Below are 20,161 nucleotides of genomic sequence, written 5' to 3'. Positions count from 1 at the left end.
TTCTAAAATTTGAGATACACAATCTAAGATCTCCCATCCTTTAGTAGTTCTTCATTAAAAGAAACAAACACTCCTTTAACTATCACAAATTTAAAAGATACAACTTTGAATTTACTGTTATCAAAGTAATATTTTTTTAAAAAAAGATCTTGTATTCATTTTTAAATTACTGAACTTTGTCATTGCCTATTCATTACCTACTTTCTTGTGTTGTGTACCCATGATGTGTGTTACAGATGACAGTTCAGATTTGATTATACATCTATTATAATAATATTTTAAATTAAAAATAAAATAAATATAATTAAAATATTAATTTACTAAATTGTTAGGTAGGCATAAGATATTTAAGAAAAAAACGTGCTTGAATTGAATTATGAACACAGAAGTTGTTAGAGACATAGATTCAGCTATTAATAAGACATTTGCCCAAGTTAGCAGAGCATTAGAGCAGGTGAATCAAATAACATGGCTTCCTTCATAACAGTGTGCTCAAGCTTACTTCTAGCAGTTTTGGTGGCTCTCTCAGTTCAAATCTTCTACTTCTCACCCATTGATCCACTTTTGCTTGATCTAACACCTGCCACAACAACCAGAGACAACAAATTACAGGTGAAAAGTTTATGCTTTCTAACATGGTTTTGTTGTGGAGTTGAAGAATTAGTATTTATGTTGGTATTTTTTGAACAGAACATCATTAAACTTGGAGAAGGGGCTGTGAAGGAACCAGAAGATGTTTGTGTGGACAAAGAAGGGAGTCTGTACACAGCAACTAGAGATGGTTGGATTAAAAGAATGCGCAGAAATGGAGATTGGGAGAATTGGAAGTATATAGGTGGTGATACCTTGATAGGAGTCACAGAATCAAAAGAAGGTGGCATCATTGTTTGTGATGCTAACAAGGTAAACTCAAAAGTCAAACATGTTCTATTCTCGTATGAAACATTGAGTGATCTGATAACATAACAGTCTGATAATCTGAAAACAGTCTGATAATAAAAATACACTGAGATGAGATCTCAGACATTCAGTATTCATTATAACAAATTTCTAAATGGTGGATTCATCATGTATTATGCATGGTGTTTATTCTTATGTGATGAAATGAAGAAGAAAATTATGATTTGCAGGGTTTGCTGAGGGTTAGAGAAGATGGTGTGAGTGTTCTGACTTCAGAAGCTAGTGATGGTTCTCAAATAAGGTTAGTCTTACACGCATGGTTGATATGCGTTTGATGCTTATCTTTATAGGATCATTCTCCAATAAGACATGCCCATGGTGTTCAACATCTCATGCTTCAATCTTTTCTTTTTTCTACTTTCCACAATGCTAATTCATTACTCAAACTCATTTCCAACACAACAAAAATACAAATAAATGAACGCCACGTGGTTAATGTCTTTGTATTCATCTTCAGTTACCCAAATTCTATAAATGTCTCGTCAATAATTGAAGTGTTCTCATGTTTATTAGACAATATATATACTAAATTTATTATTAATTTCTAAAAAATAATTTGTAATTTAATTAATACAATTTTAAAATTTTATTTTAATAAAAAATTCTTATTTTAGTTATAATTTAGTGTAAGGTTTTCATATTTGATATTTGAAGTAATGAATGTTAAAATTTGATTTTGATAAAAGGGAATAAATTAAAACCTTCTAATAAGAAAATATTAAATAGAAATCAATTTTAGAAAAAAAAATAATCAGTTGTTATAGTGATAAAATTAGAGATATTTTAGAGACTAAACAAATTAATAATTTTTAAATTAATTTTTTATTATTGATAAATAGTTTGTAAATTTGTATCTAATTAGTTACCAAATTTAAAATTTAAATAATTAGTAGTTAAAATTTTTATAGTTAATTATCAATAATAAAAATTTATATAGAAATTAATAGTTTTTTTAATCTCTAAAATATCTTTAATTTAGTCACTATAACAACTAATTATTTTTTATTTCTAAATTAGTTTTTATTTAATGATTCTTTTTATTGTTTTAATTAAAAAATATATTTTGATAAATAAATTGTCTTGAATAAATTAAAAATGTTTATAGGAAAAATAGAATGACCTAAAACAGAGATATCCTTTAATAATTGGGGAAGGTTGACGTAAGAATGCAGAAGAGAGGGACGAACATATGAACAAGAATCTGGCTTGTGACTTTAGGACCACTGAGTGACAAGTGCAAGTTTAATGAGGAATGTGTTGGTAGGTGAACCAAAACCTAAATATAAATGTTTTGTTTTTGTAAAGGTTCAATTTACACTAACAAACAAACAATTTATAAAATTAACTTATGTTAATTTCAACTTATTCTAATATATAATAAACAAAAATTGTTTTATTTTCATCTATACTAAATAAAAAATATCTTCGTATCAAGCTTATATATAAAAAAAACTATTATTTTATTATATATGGACTTTTGACTACCACATCTCTTGCAAATATTATAACTATCATTACTAGTTTTAATTTTATAGGCTTAATATGATAATTTGGCCTTTAAAATTGATTTAGACACTTTTTTTTTAAAACAGTTCAACATTAATTATTGTTCATTAAAACTACTAACCTTTTAGATAAACGGCTAAAATAAGCAATTACTTTTTCTTAAAACGAACTAAAGATTGACTCAATTATAAACATTAAAACACTTACTGCGATTTTTTTTAAATGTAAATCACACCCCTGGAATGGAATTGACCTTCAAAATAAATCACACCCTATTTCATATTGTCAGAAAAGTAAAACTTTGATTTATTTTTATTTTTTTAAGAGAATAATGAGATTGATGAGAATAATAATTTAGGTTGAATGATATTTTGTAGAAAAAAATGTTACTATTTTGTATTAGTTTACAAATTTTCAAAATTTATTTATTTTTTCATATAGATCCATATCTCAGTAAAAAAATTAGTTTTTTATTTTCATTTTTAACCGTTATAATAAGGAGTAATTCACTGTTTGGGTTATCAAGATATCACAACTTCTACTTTTAATAGTTGGGCTAAATATCTCTCTGTACATGTACCAGATCAATTGTAATTTACACTCATCATTTTCTTTAAAATCTTCATCTGCACCCATCATTTTCTTTAAAACTTCAAATTGTGTTTGTCATCTTTTCCAAAAAATTTATCTGGAATGAAAAAAACTTCTAGATATAGATATTAGTGTCGAGAAAGCATTCCTATGTAATGTGAATGATCCTAAAGACACATTTTAGTTCCGGATTTACATATTCGGAACTATCTTATTTATTTATGTGATGAAGATCCTACATCGACTAGAGATTAGAGCCTTTCATTATATATAAATGGGTGCAAACCTCAACCTCATGAGTGGTTTTATGAAGTTGAGTTACACTTAGTCTACTTTGTAATATTATGTTATAGATATAAATATTCAGAAGATAAAGAGTAAAAGAAACAATTTTTATGTAGGTGTTGTGGTGATCAAAATTGATCGGATGCAAGGAGAATTAGCCTAACAGTTGTAACCGGAAATAATTTACTGTTGGGTTTTCAAGATATCATAACTGTATTTTGTATGGTAAACAGGTTTGCAGATGATGCAATCGAAGACTGGGATGGGAATGTATATTTCAGCATTGTAAGTACAAAATTTAATATGCATAATTGGCATCTGGATTTCTTAGAGGGAAGACCTCATGGACAAGTTTTCAAGTACACTGCCAAAACCAATGAATCTGCTCTTTTTCTCGATAATCTTGCCTTTGCTAATGGACTTGCACTCTCCAAAGACCAAGATTTTCTTTTGATCTGTGAAACTTGGAGGTAACTCTCTTTCTTTCTTCTTCTTTTTACCTACAACTTATTTATCTATCAACATTATCTTCCCACCATCACAATAATAACATAACAATTCAGAGACAATAATGTATAATTTTATTTAGCCTAATTTTTATTACATTTAAGCAAACATGTTAAAATCAGTTTTTAGAAAACTTATCTAGACAATACACTTTTAATTTACTGACTTTGTATTATCTATCATTTGTTTTGTCTAATGTAAAGTTTTGTGTGTATCAGATATAGGATTGTGAGGCATTGGTTAAAAGGAGAAAAGAAAGGAAAAACAGATATTTTCGTAGAAAACCTTCCTGGTGCACCTGATAATGTCAATCTTGCTCCTGATGGATCCTTCTGGGTCGGTTTGATTAAGGTATTCACTTTTGGCCATGTAAATACTCGTTTTCTTGGTCTAAAATTATAAAGTTTTGTATATGTGGGTGTGTTAAAATTGGTGTTTAATAACTTAAAAGATTGAAACTGATAGGAGATGATATTGAATTGTTTTCCTTCAATACTGATGTAACAGTTGAATTCTGAAAGACTGGAGTTTATGTACAACTACAAGATAACCAAGCACCTGCTTGCTTCATCTCCAAGACTCTTTAACTTTGTGAGTGATCTAAAGAGAAGGGCAACGGTGGTGAATGTGGGAACTGATGGCAAGATAATTAGAAAGTTCGATGATGGTGATGGGAAGGTCATTAATTTTGTGACTTCAGCTTTGGAGTTTGAGGACCATCTTTATTTGGGTAGTCTTACTTCCAACTTTGTTGGAAAATTACCACTGCGTGGTGCATAGAATAGTGAAGTTCAACAACTCTTGAATAAGGGGCCATGTCTCAGCTTGGATCATGCAAAGCATATAGGATAGAATATTGTCTCAATTTGGCAAAATTTGATAATAAGGTCTCTGTTTTCTTTAAGTTTCTTTTCACCTTTTTAAAATTCTAAACTGGCCAGAAAATCTTTTCAACAGTCAAGTAGATCACAGAACAGGTAACTTGTGTGATCAGCAATTAAAACACAATCTCAGTCTTCTGACCTTCAGTTAATTTTTTCATAACAGTTAAATGAAATCAACTAAAAACAAATGCAATTTAATGATCTGATTACAAAATAGTTTAGGGACCTACCTACAATCATGTTCATACAAATTCAAATTATATCACTTTTACTCTATTATAAAACCAACTTGAATTTGTTTTAAGGAAATTATCTGATCAAACTTCAAGGCATGGTAGAGTTTTTGTCCATTAATTAATTAATAATAAACACTACCTTTCTTTTTAAAAAGGATTAATAGTGTAAAGTATTAGCCAGTCAAAACTATAAGAAATTGATGTCTTGAAGGAAAAAACTATAAGTGTATGTTTTTTTCAGCCATTAGAAAGAAATTTATTATAAATTTCAAATGATTAACTAGGTATGTCTTCCTCTGATAACAAGAGCAGATAGATTATAGAGTGACATGTTCTTTTTTCAACACATTAAAAATAAATATCATAAAAAATTACAACAAACGAACATTGACCTATTCAGCTATTTATTCCATCAACATCAAAATGTAGCTTTTTTAAAATAAAACACTGGCAGACTTATTGCTCTTGAGAAGAACATTAGCATTTAACTAACCGTTGCTAGAAGAATATTTCCTTTGACAAGGCTTTGCTCCAACAAAAACACTGCATCAATGTCCAAAAGGAATTTTATGCTTACAAGAGACAAACTATTCAAACAATATTGATTTATAAAAACCGAAGTTGGGACTTGATATTATGCATCTAAAATCTGAAAACTTTATTAGTTAGTATCTACAAGAGTGAATTTACTGCATCCTCATCTTCTTTTCGACTCTTGAATGCTTCTTTGTGTCATTTAACTGGTCCCCTTTTGTTTTCCTACTATTTACGAATTCAGAGAAGGATGGTATTTGTGGCAAGTTGGTATTATTAAACGAACAGCTTTCCATTGGCACAATACATGGAGAAGTTTCTGATCTAGCATTGCCAGAGTATTCATTGCTGGTATCTTCGGCACAAGGATCTAAAGCAGGTGGCGATTTGAAGGGCTGTTCAGCTGGTGAAAGGGACTGTTTAGCTTCGGACACGACACTCATTGAGGCAGAAGCATTAATTGAACGAAGTCGGTTCATCAATTCGCTGGAGCTAGCAGACTTCAGCCATCTTACAGTACTTGCCACTTGCGAATAATAGAATGATTTGCCTGCCTTGCCATATTTCTTGTAGCATTCATCTTCAAGGAAAGATGCTGACGTATCCACTTCAATCCTGAACAAATGTTATAAAAGAATTAAGGAAAAAGCTCACATCCCAACTGTCATTGCTTTAATTTAGCTGTGATATAATTTAAGGTGAATTCATCATCAACTTCGTGGCAGTCATGTCATTATATTATGTTTAAAGATGTAGTTTTGCTATTTAAATAATACATCTATGGCACAATAATAAATTGATCTTTGAAGAAGGTGCCGTTGCATGTCAAATAAATGGCACACTTGTTATAGCAAAAACATATTGAGCAACTGAGTGAGTGTGTTTTTCTGTTGTGGAAGAGTGGGACAATAGAACAAAAACTAAAACAATATGATGCTACGCGTACTTGAAGTTGTCAAGCCGTTGCTGAACCTGTTTTAGAGCATTTTGCAACCTTTGCCTGCTTGCTCCTCGCATTGGATCAGAAATAGCATTCTTGTCAACTTTGTTGCTCTGTTATCAAATTAGATGAGTGGGTATACAGACAGAATAACAATGTATTCTCATTGATCTTTACAGTAATGAACTTCGAAAAAAAATAGGCAGAGACTACAAAAGAACTGTATTGCCTTTCTCAATACAGATTGCTTATTGTAACAGTTTCTGCTATGCTACCACCCAAAGGTGCTAGCATGTACGTTTTTTAACCAACAATGTGGATGTAATCCAATAAAGACAAACCTGTTTATAACTGTTATTATTTTTATAGAAGTTTTCTTCTGCCCGTTGTAACATCGCAAGCTTTTCATTTACTCCCAATCTGGATTGAAGCTTTGACCTGGTTAGGTTGTTGATAACCTCATTACCATCTGCAAGTGAAAATTCACCCACGTAAATTATGGTCTAATAAACACTTGTTCTCCGGAAGAGTAAAAACACAAGGCAACCAAAATAAGTTCTACCTTCTGAATCAGATATATCTTCCTCTGATCCACTTGCTTCCCCTCCCCGATTCCAGAATTCAGATAACTGTTCTCCATCGATTGCGCTGGTGGAACTGAAAAATTAAATTTGTCAATAAATAAAAAACTCATTTAACTGAATTAATTAATATAGTAGAAGGCAGTCACCATCAGACCAACAATGAAATACACAAGGAATAACCGTAAAGTGTTACTAACAAGAAGTCAGACCATATATTCCTTATGTTGGAGGAAACTACTCAATAGTCGATTTTTTAATTCCATTGCTTTGTTTTTTTATTTTATTTTTTCTGGGTCAATTCAAGAGGAAAGTCTCATGGTATTCACACTAAAATGACACAACTTTGAGCCAAAAGCTGTATTGAAGTTCCATCTTTATACCCATATGGCCATATCTGATATCTTTATGTCAAATGATGTAACAAAACTAATCATGGTCTGCATGCGACACCTACCATTCATAATTTTTTCTACCCAAAAAACTGCAGCTACATATAAACGAAATCTGTTTTCAGTTTATCAACTTCAAGTTCAATTCCTAATGCATAAGAGGGTTCTTTACTAATAAATAGCACCTGGTTATAAAAACTCGAGAAGAACCATTTTTATGGCATAGAGCAGAAACAGTTTTGAGATCCTCCAAACATCTGGCAACTAAGTTTGCATGTCTGCAGGCATCACATGTTTTTCCACATAGTGATGCAGTTACCTGCTTATAACAATTAAAGTTAATAATCCACTTAGCTTAACATGAAACATGCAAGATATTTCATACCTGTTCCCCAAAACTCTCAAGAATCCTTTTCCTGCGGCATCCAGATCCTTCACAGTATTCAACCATCTACATAGTTACAGATACATTCTATTACGTAAGTATATAATGGCAAGGTGCAGAGATATACTGTGTTAAAAAAATCACCAGGAGACTAGATGTCACCTGATTGAAAGCAGTAAGGGATATTTTGGATGATTCTTCTTGTGAACTAGATGACTGTGAGTTCTTGCTCCCCGATTTACTTAATATAAATTTCTGAAACAGATTATAATTTAAGAAAACAAATACAGTAAGAAAAACGAGCAAAGTCTCTAGTAAGCCAAGCTAACCATTCTTTTGCAATCATCTACCCCATAGTACAACAAACTTCTAGATGGCAATTGATCACGACCAGCTCTGCCAGACTCTTGATAGAATGCTTCCATTGACTTGGGAATATTGAAATGGCACACAATTCTGACATCCTTTCTATCAATGCCCTGGTAAATTTGATCTCAAGTTATTAGCAGCAAAGCACAAGTATAATAAATAAAGATTACAATATTAAAACATCACAAATTTTTAATCAACTGATAGTAAATCACCACTTACCATTCTGAATGAAGACCAAAGGCTTAGTAACTACATGCAACAGCACAGCTCCATGCAGAGATTAGGAAGAAAAGAAAGAAATACATCACAACCTCAAATAAATCAAAAGTTCTTTGCACTACATTAAAATCATAAAATGTTGTAGCTATACTTTAACACAAGTGAAAATATCATACTCAGATTTCTAATCACATTTTTTTGTTCCTCCGCACTTTGACCCATTCTGCTATACATTGTAAAAAATAAAATTAATTTTAGTAATTTATTGTATTTTAATCTATCAATATTATTTTCAATCTCTATGCAGGCCCAACCAACATTGAACTAAGGAATGATGAAAGCATAGTTAATAGCATGCTTTTGCACCATCATGGCTTCATGGCCCTTGGTCTCTACAAAAGTCCCATCACAGAACATTTTAGCTTGGCAGATGCTGCACCCAGTATCATGCCATATATCATTGTAATCCATTGATGTTATAGCCACTACTGTAAACAGGGCCATAAAAGCTCATCCAACCCCCACAACACGTACTATCATGTAATTAAACGCTTCAAAGAAATAATTGCACGAGATACCAACATAAAAAGGGAAAAACATACCCAAAAGCAACAGTGGCAACAACAACTTTTATCTTAGAAGAAATCCAATCATCTAATACCGAAGTTCGCATTTTATTATTCAATCCTGCATGATAAGCTGAAAAGATCCAAAATAAAATATACTATATGAACTGATAGGTGTAGTAGACAATCAATTAGTAAAGGCAGAAAAATATGAAAAAGTACCAGCACATGAAATGCCACTTTGGGATAGATTACTTGACAAGTCATCACACATTGAACGTTCAAGGCAGTACACTATTGCACAGACATCTCCCAGAGATTTGAGTGTATTAGATAAATCAGCAAAAGCATCATCCAATAGATCTTTGTATCTAACTGTATCATCAAGAATTCAAGTCAGATTTGTTTAAAGTAAATTGTAAGCTGCATCTCATACAAAATCAACATGTTGAGCAATTCACTGACAAAATTCATGCAGTAACTGGAATGCTTAATATAGCCAAAATAGAATAGCATGCTGTTCTTTTGCTTTCTTCTATCCTCTGTCATTGTATCTACGCTATTAAAAGTAGCATACACAAACATTTATGTAGTGGGTGGATTGATTGTGCCAGTGACATTGTGTGTCACAGGACAATTATATTTCACCATTACTAGCATAGAAACTATGTCATAAAAGCTTAATTGTTTTTAGATATGAATCATTCAGCCAAGCAGAACTGACCTTCATAATATATATTTGGACGATTAAATGAAGACTTGAGTACTAATGGATTTTGCATCCGCAAGGATTCAACTACATCCCTCTGAACCCTACAAAAAAAGAATATCCAGGGAATCAATGCCACAATGTGATTCTCATTTCTCTCCCCTCAACACGTAAAAATTTGAGATCAAAACAAAAGAGAATGCCTGCACCAAAAATATAACCCAGAATGTGCAATGATCATTGCGGTAAGCAGAGCACTTGACAGAATAACAAGCCAAAAATTATTTGGCCATTCCATAATAACAAAATTCTTCCACAATACAAAATATACTGGAAGTTGATACATTTATACACACACACACGAGTTAGGATGCATTTTACACCTTCAATAACATTTTATAGAATGCAAATTTAATTGTTCTATCATACACTCCACAGTGATAGTGCTCGTAAATACCTCTGACATTCTTCTATTCCTCACAGCTTATTTGGCTCAAATAGTTGCTTAAAGAACTAAAATTTGGGGAAGTTACACATATGACTCTCGTTTGTGATAGCCAAGTTGCTCTTCATATTGCCTCGAACCCAGTGTTTCAAAATGAGGACCAAACATATCAAGATAGATTGTCACTTCATCCGAGAAAAGATTTAATCTAGAGACATTCCGTTTCTTAATTTCAGTGATCAATATATCTCCACCAAACCATTGTGGGCCCTAGGATTGACTATATATGTAACAAGCTTGGTGCATATGTTTCTTTGCTCCAACTTGAGGGGGAGTGTTAGATATATTTTGTATATGGGCTTGGGCCCATCCTTATGTAATGCTATGTATGCTATATGTATATATGTTCCTCAGATGTGCTTATATGAATTTCATATACTTATTAATTAAGATCATATATACAAAATTTCATACTATTTCAAAATTATTTAAAAGTTTATAACATCACTTAACTGATAATATGACATTGAAAAAATACGTAAATGTTTATCATCAGATAACATGAAATATGATAGACTTGATCATTAAGATAATATAGCAAACTTCATCTGTTGGACCAACTACATTTGTATTCTATAACAAGTTATTGAAGGTAGATTTTGACTAAGTTTTATGCCTAATGTAAACAGATCTTAACTCTCTTTATATATATACACACTCACACATCATCATCATCATCAATGTCACTTACAGGAGAATAGCAATTGCAAAACAATGTCAAAATTGACAAATTAATGTTCAAAAAAATACACAAGCTTGTAAAAGCATAAGCTTGAGTATAAAATGCAAATATGAACAAAATTAAAACTGTGACAAAATAAAAGAAAATTATATCAAAGAAATTAAATTAGGAAGACTCACTTTGGCGCAGCAGTAGCAGTCAAAGCTAATATTGGTACATCTGGTAGGTGGCTTCTCAAAGATGAAAGCTTACGGTAGCTAGGTCTGCTTCGAAATAGAGAAGGAAAAGAGAATTGTGTCTCATGAGAATAAACTCTAATCCATATGCATATATGGGAAATTACACACAAACACCCCAAACTCAATCAAACCTTCAGATATTGGATAAAGAAAATAAAAAAGGCAAAGATAATAGAGACATTAATGGAATTCAGCTGGAACCTATTGAAGCACAATCAAGCACTACCAAATTAATGTTACAGGTTTAGCACTAGGATAAAAGTAAATAAAAATCAAGCATATATACATGTGAATTGAGAAAAAGAGAGGATGAATCTGATTAGGCAAGGCACTACAGAAATATTAACTAAATAAAATTTGTTGCCTTAGCAGAAAGAAATATATAGGTCCTGTAAGATAATCATGAAAATATTCTAGCACTCCAATTGGCTTGTTGCAGAAAGCAGAATGTATGACAAACCTGAAATCATGACCCCAACTTGAGATGCAATGCGCCTGAAAATTTTGCACTAGTGAGACTATTAAGAAAGCAAGTAAATTCCAGCAGATAAAAAATTTGAAATGGCCTTCCCAGCACACACCTCATCTATGGCAATGAGAGTTAGCAGACCCCTAGTATAAATCTTGGTCAGCTTTGACATAAACCCTGGTGTTGCTATCAACTCTGGAGTCACATATAGCAGCCTTGTAGAAGGTTTTCCAGAATCAAGGTCCTCGTGAATCTTATATCATAAAAGGTAAAAATCACTTTCCTGAATCAATAACACTAGGGAACAGTGAGAAATTGGATACATATGGACTAACCTCGTCTAAACTCTAAAGTCAAGAGATTAGTCAACACAGTAGGGTTTTATTCACAATTGATTTCAATTATAATATTTTCATAAATATAAATTCATATCTCACTTTCTCACTTTACACATGATAGGAACTTTGGTATCATGGGGTGCCTGAGTCCCACGTGGAAAGGACTTTAGAGGGTGGGTTTTCCCAAGTGTTTGGATACTTATCAATATCTCTTTGCGTTAAAAGGGATAAATTTATTACACATATTAATTAATTTGGCATGGATTCTTTATACAGACACAAACACTCTCCATGTTAAGCCGAAGTACCAAACTAATTCCAATATAAACAACTCCAGGATGTGGAAAATATTATTGAGATGATTGTAATTGTTATATTACCTACACTTCTATTTCACTTTGATATATGTTGATATATTATTTACAATAAAGATGGTGACGAGCCTTGAAGCAATAATAAAGTTGCTGCCTTTTAAGGTCATAGAATCAGTCATGATTGAAATCCTAGTATCAGTCACACTGCACTGCTTCCAAGGTGAGACACCTTACACCTAACCCTGACCCCACTAAGTTGGATTATCGAGCATCAGATTACCTATCATAAAAAGTCAGCATTTTAACAACTTACTCACCTTTACTTTAGCATCCGCGGTTTTTGTTGAGGAGAGAAAATCTGCTGCAATCCCTTTCTCCTTCAGTGCCATTACTTGGTTTTCCTGACTTATAGAAAGAAAAAAATCAGACAAAACAAACTCTAAACTCAGAAAATCAATATTGTCTGAAAATTAAGTGAGTTACCAAAGATGCCTACCATTAAGGCTGTCAGCAGAACAAAAGTCAGAAATCACGGTAGTATCCTAGCATAAAAAATTATGTGAATTACCAAGAGCAACAAGCTCGGCTAAAGACACGACATGTACAAAGAAGAACGGCATCCACCTATTAAAGGAGATACAACAAGCACAATTCCTGTTTTTGCCAATGCAGGGATCTGATAACACATTGACTTGCCTCCCCCAGTTGGCATAAGGCAAAAACAATCCTTTCCTGCATAAAGAGTCCAAAATCAATGGATAATTTCAACTTAAATTAAATAAGGCAAATAGTCATTTTTATTATGCAAAGAACACGACTTGAACTGAAACTGTTACTTTACACTCATCAAAAGTCTCTGAGGCACCAATTACAACAAAACACGAAGGAAAATATCATAGTTCACTTCCATGCTTGTAGAAAGGAAAAGGCGAATGCACCTGAGAGCACCGACTGAATAGCGTCCAATTGCATGCCCCTAAAATCAGGGTACCCAAAATGCCATCTTAGAAGCTTCACCAACGTTTCCTTGCTGCGCAGTTCCTTCTTCTTCCTGTTCGCATTCGCGTCGCTCAGTGGCAATGTCGACTTCTTCTGCATTTCAATTCCAACCTGCCAAATCAAAAATCGATCAACGAATTCTACAGCGGAAGAATTAAGAATAAAATCGTTTGAAAGTGCACCGAAAGTTCGAACCTTTGATATAAGGGTTTTGCGAATTGCCCGATGCAAAGCCGTTCGCGGGTTTTTCTTTCTCCCAATGGATCAAAAATTGAAATTACAGTGAAAAAATACGTCGGTCTTTTGTGTATATCCTTTTAATTGATTTAAAAAGTTAGTGAAAAATAAGTTTCTATATAAAAAAAATAACAAATTAATTATTTTATTAATAATAGCTTTTAATTAAGTATTATGGTGACATGTTACACAAAGTCCTATGGTTAAATTTCTCCAATTTAAGATAAACAGCGCTTGTTTTTATGAATAAGATTTGATTTAGATAGCAGTAGTCAACGAGATTTGGAAACATAGAAACATAATAGTCTTTAAAGAGGGGTAGTAGATGTACTTGAAACTTTTGTTTTAATTCAATTAAAGGTTTAGTCATGGATTACATCTAAATCACAGTTTGCACATTTTTTCTTTTCTGATTGGTGTATAAATCCGTGGTATAAGGATACTCTTATGATATATTCATTTATGTTGTATGATTGCGTGTCTTCCTCTGGGTTAACCAGAAGAGTTTTATTTAGAAAAACATGAAAGTAAGTCTAGTGAGAAAGGTTGTAGTTTGAGTTCATGTATAAGGGTTGAATCACTCTAAAGTTGTTCATATTTATTATTTTTTTTATTGTTAATAAAAAAAATATTATGGTGACAAATTTTTTTCAGATAATAGTTGAATTAAGAATATTCATAAGATAATAAAAAGTGAAGTGAATATTTTTCTCCTTAAATAAAAAAATATAAAGAAACAAATGTAGTTGAAGTTGCTACTTGAAGTTGGTACAACTCTCCATCAATCATGTATTGAAATTGTAAAAGAATCACTTCAATATTAACCAACTCAAATTGAATCTAACAAATTTGCATCAACCTCTCAAGAGATTTAAATGAGAAGACCTCAATCTAATACATTTTATGTCAATTTCATGATTAAATCATATTTGAAGTGCTATTATGTTTCTCTTTTTAGAATATGAATGAAACTTATTGTTTTATAATAATTATTTTAATTATAATTTGATTTGGATGTAGTTCCTAAAATTCTTTCAATTGTAATGTGGATTATCACATGATAAATGATAATAATATATTCATTTTAATGACGGACGGCATGGCATGGAGAAGTACTTCTTGATTATAAAATCAGTAAGTTATTTTTTTCTAAAGAAGTTCCTTGTGTAGAATCTGGATGTTATTTTTAAAAAATGATTTTATATTGTAAAATTTAAAAGTCAATGTTATATTCTACATTATCTATTTGAAAAAAAAAATCTATGCAAAAGAAAATAACGTTCAGACTATGCAATCTCAAATTCACTTATAAAGTATGCAATTTGCAAGTCATTTTTAAATCCAAAAGTCACTTTCAAATCAGAAGTCTACTCTATATTTCACAATCCAAAAGTTTTTTTTTTCGTAAAAAAAAAAGTTAAGTCAATGTTGATTTTCATATTACACATTCTGCATGTCTTTTTTCTGAAAGTCATTTTTAAATCTAGAAGTCACTTTTGAATCCAAAAGTCTAGAAGTCTAGTTTATGTTTCACTATCCAAAAGTTATTTTTTTCGTAAAAAAAAAACTATAAGTCTAATTGTTTTTCACATTACACATTTTGCAAGTCTTTTTATGAAAAAAAAATTGACTTCTAGATTGTATAATTCAAAAATAATTTTTGAATCTAAAAATCTATTCCAAATTGTATGATTCAATTCAAATGTCATCTTCTCAAAAAAAAAAAAGAGATTTCAGATTATGGTATAATGTCTGAATGGATCATAAAACAAACATTTGACTATTATCTCGTGCAATATTAAAATGTTATACCAAAAATTGCATAATGTTAAAATTTAACCATGTTATACAAAAAGGTTTTGTTCTCAGTCTCATCAAACCAGGGTACCAAAAAAGGCTCTTAACAGCCCTACCACTCCATTTTAGCCACACAAGGCATGGTTTCCACCAATTTCTTATTGACTTGTTTACTAATTATAACTAGGTCCATATTAGATTTTGGGACACCAACATTGAACGAGTTGATCCTTGTGTTACAACACTCTCCCCTAACAAACTTTTCAAATCTACAAACGTTGTAACGTGTGAGAAAAATCCCACCCTACCTTAACCTGTTTTCTGTACAAAAGCTTTGATGTCAAATGCATCACCAGCAGAAGTCTTCGTAATGACACCCTGCTCGGAGAACATGAAATGGTTAGAGGAGCAAATGCAGCTGAAATCCATACAAATTATGCAAGTAAAGAGAGATAAGGGATAAGAAAGACCTTCTCCGTGATGATCCCAGATATTAGATTTGCAGGAGTAACATCGAAAGCCGGGTTCCACACAGAAATTCCCGAGGCAGCAACCTGCTCTCCAAGTCCTCCCCGTGCGTTCAACAATTCCTTGGGGGACCTCTCCTCAATTACAATTTCTTGTCCAGAAGAAAGTGATAGATCAACAGAAGTGAGGGGTGCAGCCACATAAAAAGGTACATTATGAAACTTCGCGAACAAGGCAACGCTGTAGGTTCCAATTTTGTTGGCCGTGTCACCTGCAATGTCATTTAGAGGAAGATGAATCTGATGATAGCTTTCAAGCTCAAGCAAACTATAGCTTATTTTCATCTCAAAGTACCGTTTGATGCAACACGATCAGCCCCAACAACAACAGCGTCCACACTTCCTGCTTTCATTAATGCAGCTGCAGCAGAATCAGCAATCAGAGTTGATGGTATTTTTTCATGCACCAATTCATAGGCAGTAAGTCTAGATCCCTGCAATTAAACATTGTGATTGATTAGTATGCACAACCTCCAAATCGTTCTAGGTTAGATTTCATAGTATGTGTTCTCAAAACTACAACAAACTTCAGCTAACTTGTTCTTTCATGTCATCAATCTACTGCCCACATTCAAATGTATATATATACCGACTCTGATTGAAACTTTAGTATTTTAGTTTAATGGGCCCCAGAATTTGTATTCTCTTAATCAAATGAATGACTAAGCAGCTAACTTAAGCTGAATATAACTAACTAGATAAACTACAACTATCACCAAGATACAGATTGAAGAATATCTTTTATTTCAGTGTTCTTGTTCAGAAATTGATGCTACGTATTGAAACTTTAAAATGAACATGGATATAAACCAGAAATGAAAATACATCATTGTGGCTCAAATCTGTTCTCAAGTAGTAATGCTATTAATCATGTTCACAAATAAAACACAAAATAACTTACACTGATCATCCTATTTAAATGTAACTCAGGATGCATCTTCTCTCAAAAGGGCTCTGGGTATACCTAAATGTTGAATATACTAGGGAAAGTCCACTCACTTGATTAAATGGGCGTGTTTCTGTGCAATAAGCCCTTTCTAGAACTCCTCCACTGTGAAGTGCACGGATCACACCCAGAGCAGTACCATATCCAGCTGTGGCTAGACTGAGTATTAATCAAAGACTGAGTTATAAGTACGTCCGAAACTTTATCAATAATTTATCAAACTAGTGGAAAACAACAGATAACTATATTAAATGTAGTACTACTAAATAAGAAATGGTACTGTAAAAAGCACCTTCCAGTATTGCAATGCGTCAAAACAGAAAGCTTTTGTTTCTCTGTTTGTTGCTGAATACAGGTAGCTCCATAAGAGCCAATAGCTCGATTTGAGGCAACATCATCCTCAAGCATAACTTCAGAAGCTTCTATAAATGCCTACGGATTAATCCAGTATATTCATGTTCAAATGGCTAAAACCAAAAACGAGTAAAAAGGGTAAAAAAATGTAACTTTCTTCACTAGCAAGAATTCCTTCAGTGTAAATTTTAGCAATACCTGGAAAACACTCCTGCCCTCTGAAGCGGTAGCAGCAGCATTTGATACGACTTCTTTGAGTTTTGTCGCAGCATCCGACAGATTCACTGCAGTTGGCCGACTGCATCATGAATGAAGAAAGAAATAAGCTAAAACTCATGCTCGAAAACTTCATGACAACCACGCCAACTTTTTAAGGACGCACTTCAATATGCCAAATGTTAATCACTCGGCAAAGGCATACTTAAATTAACCAAAATACATAGATTGCTGTCTAAGAAATGCAGAGAATTGTAAATACCTAGACACAAGATATTCTAATTTATTCTGCAGGAAGGAAACAGCTTCACCAGCTGAACCATTGAAACCATCTAAATTGAAAACCTCCACAGCCAAAGAGAGTGCCGCCGCAATCGCAATAGCAGGTGCTCCCCGGACCACCATATCCCGAATGGCATTCCTGAGAAGGTTAAGAACATTTAAACATTTTGAATCCACTGACTGAAAATATTAAGACCACAATCCAAATTCTAGAGGCTCATTCAAATTCGCTACGACAGCAACATGAAAATTGATCACTTAAAATGCAGTGAAATCCAAATTCAAATTCAACTTAAACATCTTACCAGCCATCCGTTGAATCCCGAATTTCCAAGTAAGTTGTCTCCAGAGGGAGCTTTCTCTGCACAAGCAGAATCAGCGGCGCAAAGTAAAGATTAAAACAAAACCGAAATTGATGGTAAAAATATAGTGTTAGAACATTGTCGAAAACGTGTGTGCGTGCGAAAATCTTTGCATACGAATTCGGTGAAGGAAAGGGGAATCTGAAGAGAAGAGAGGACCTGATCGAGAAGGTGGAGGGAACCGCGGGTGTAGCGTATGGATTGGAGCGTTGCTGCAACAACATCGTTGAACTCACGTGCCATGGCTTCGCGTTCGGAAGCAGATTCAGCGTTTGAGGGTTGGGTTCTCGAAGAAGGTTTAGTGTGAGTTTCAGAAATTCGCAATCTGCTTTTTTAGTGCAGAAACAAAGGTCGTGTTCTTTTTTTCTCTCTCTCTTTTACTGTACGAAATGCTTTTTGTTTCACCGCAGACACAGAGGAATACGCAATCGTGCTTTTCCCTCTTTTACTGCACAAACAAGATTCCTTCGCCTCCTCCACCACTACCCAAACAATAGATATTCTTTATCGAATGTTTCAATAATATCATTTGTGATGGAAATGTTCACTATATTTTTTTTTATTGAAAACAAGGAAATTTTAAAAATTATATTGAGAAATGTTAAAAATAATCTTTAAAAGGAAAAAAATTCTTTTTATTTTTTTATAGGCTTAAGTTTTAAATTCTCAAGTATTTTCAATTGAGTCCTAATAAAACTTTTGTTTTGTAGCATGTAAGTATTTTCAATTGAGTTCTAATTAAATTTTTCTAAGTATGTTTAATAATTAAAAATTATATTTTTTAATAGTATCTATAGTTTAATCTTTGTTGTTAACTGGTAATTGGTATATTGTCTTGTCATTTTGTATTTCACAAGTTGTTTTATTTAATATTAAACAGCGTAGTTTTGTTATTAACATGATTTTTATTTTTAAATTAAGGTAAAAAATGAAAATTTAAATATATTACTGAGATAGTGCGAAACAAGTAGATGACATAAATTTGGATTTTTTATTATTTTATTTTGATCATGTTTTCCTAAATTATATTTTGTTATATGTTACTCTTTCGGTGTTATTCTGGTCTTGGAAGTTAACTAAACCATTATGATTTTGATTATGTTTAAATTTTAATGTTGTTGGCTATTGAATTTTGTAGTTAAGAAATATGTTAATAAGTTATTGCATGTAATTGATAGTTGTTATTGCATGTAATTGATAGTTGTTCCTTTAAGGTGGTGTTAAATATGTTAATAAATTTTTGAGTTTGAATATTGAGATTTATCTTGCCTCTTAAATGATCACAAAATTAAGTATCCTTATCATTTTGTTATGTTCTTCATGGTGAGGATATTTAATTTGGATTTGTTTTTTCAAAAATATATTGTAATGCGATGCGGACAAGTGAAGTGAAGTTGCTAGCCAATTAACACTAAATGGGATTAAGAGATAAAAACAATTTTATATAATACTAACACAAAATAACATATGAAACAACTAAGTAAAGTGACAGAATAAAATAACACACATCACCCATATAGCAAAAATTTAAACAGTATAAATTTAATTGAATTTTTTAAAATATTTAAATAAAAAAAATCATCTTAGATCCAACTAAATAAAAAGCAAGATTGTTATGAAGAAAAAGAGACATACATAAAGACAATAATGACAACATAACTCTTATAATTCATAATAAACAATAATAATAAATATCATACGTTTTGCAGCTCAGCAAAAGACTTCCACTGACAGTGCAAATGTGATTGTCCTTTCCATTTTATAAAAAATTCCATCTCATTCCAATCAATTTCTGAATCAAACAAGTGACTCGTTAAAACATGCTGAGTTGATTGATTATTCCTTTCAGCATCTTTAGTTGTGCCCTTTGGTTGATGCCAAAACACCTTTTCAATGGAGTCGCTATCTTCTTCGTCAATTTCTTCCTGAAGAACACAAAGAATGACGTTATTTGGTTGTGCATGTATGCGGATTACTCAATAGATGATATCACTTAATCCACGAAAGACTAACAACAGAGTATACTACTCAAAAGACTAAGTTCAGAACTCAAAAATTTCAAACAACAGCAAATCACATTCTCATTTTCAAAAAATTGCAAAAACATTCGTAACACAAGCAAACCACACCAAACTCGAAACTAATTTATATCATATTTACATAAATTTCACCGTACGAAGCTGCAAAGAGAAGGAGATAACAACGCACCATAAACACTACATGAAGG

The 20,161-nt window shown here is 32.2% G+C and overlaps 3 protein-coding genes across 3 annotated transcripts; 1 reads left to right on the top strand and 2 right to left on the bottom strand.

Annotated features, from left to right (window-relative positions):
- The first annotated feature begins 378 nt into the window (after positions 1–378).
- Positions 379–4,753, top strand: LOC137820599 (protein STRICTOSIDINE SYNTHASE-LIKE 4-like). The gene is made up of 6 exons (XM_068624760.1): positions 379–612; positions 691–903; positions 1,131–1,201; positions 3,576–3,812; positions 4,068–4,200; positions 4,357–4,753. The coding sequence occupies exons 1-6, from the start codon at positions 469–471 to the stop codon at positions 4,627–4,629; spliced, it is 1,071 nt and encodes a 356-aa protein (XP_068480861.1). The 5' UTR covers positions 379–468; the 3' UTR covers positions 4,630–4,753.
- A 587-nt stretch (positions 4,754–5,340) lies between these two features.
- Positions 5,341–12,615, bottom strand: LOC137820600 (ATP-dependent DNA helicase Q-like 3). Its single transcript, XM_068624761.1, has 15 exons — positions 12,532–12,615; positions 11,675–11,815; positions 11,554–11,588; positions 11,034–11,117; positions 9,683–9,771; positions 9,181–9,333; positions 8,991–9,091; positions 8,131–8,280; positions 7,964–8,056; positions 7,802–7,867; positions 7,602–7,735; positions 7,006–7,100; positions 6,785–6,912; positions 6,450–6,556; positions 5,341–6,118 (listed from the first exon to the last, which is right to left on the bottom strand). The coding sequence occupies exons 1-15, from the start codon at positions 12,601–12,603 to the stop codon at positions 5,656–5,658; spliced, it is 1,911 nt and encodes a 636-aa protein (XP_068480862.1). The 5' UTR covers positions 12,604–12,615; the 3' UTR covers positions 5,341–5,655.
- Positions 12,616–15,248: 2,633 nt separating this feature from the next.
- On the bottom strand, positions 15,249–18,467 carry LOC137820819 (methylthioribose-1-phosphate isomerase). The gene is made up of 9 exons (XM_068625083.1): positions 18,094–18,467; positions 17,878–17,933; positions 17,553–17,711; positions 17,273–17,372; positions 17,013–17,152; positions 16,774–16,879; positions 16,070–16,208; positions 15,718–15,986; positions 15,249–15,625 (listed from the first exon to the last, which is right to left on the bottom strand). The coding sequence occupies exons 1-9, from the start codon at positions 18,175–18,177 to the stop codon at positions 15,557–15,559; spliced, it is 1,122 nt and encodes a 373-aa protein (XP_068481184.1). The 5' UTR covers positions 18,178–18,467; the 3' UTR covers positions 15,249–15,556.
- Positions 18,468–20,161: the final 1,694 nt, after the last annotated feature.

The sequence above is a fragment of the Phaseolus vulgaris genome, chromosome 9 (genome assembly GCF_000499845.2).
Source record: "Phaseolus vulgaris cultivar G19833 chromosome 9, P. vulgaris v2.0, whole genome shotgun sequence".
Classification (NCBI taxonomy): Eukaryota; Viridiplantae; Streptophyta; class Magnoliopsida; order Fabales; family Fabaceae; genus Phaseolus; species Phaseolus vulgaris.
Note: the sequence above shows the minus strand (reverse complement) of the source record. Positions and strands in the feature narration are given on the sequence as shown.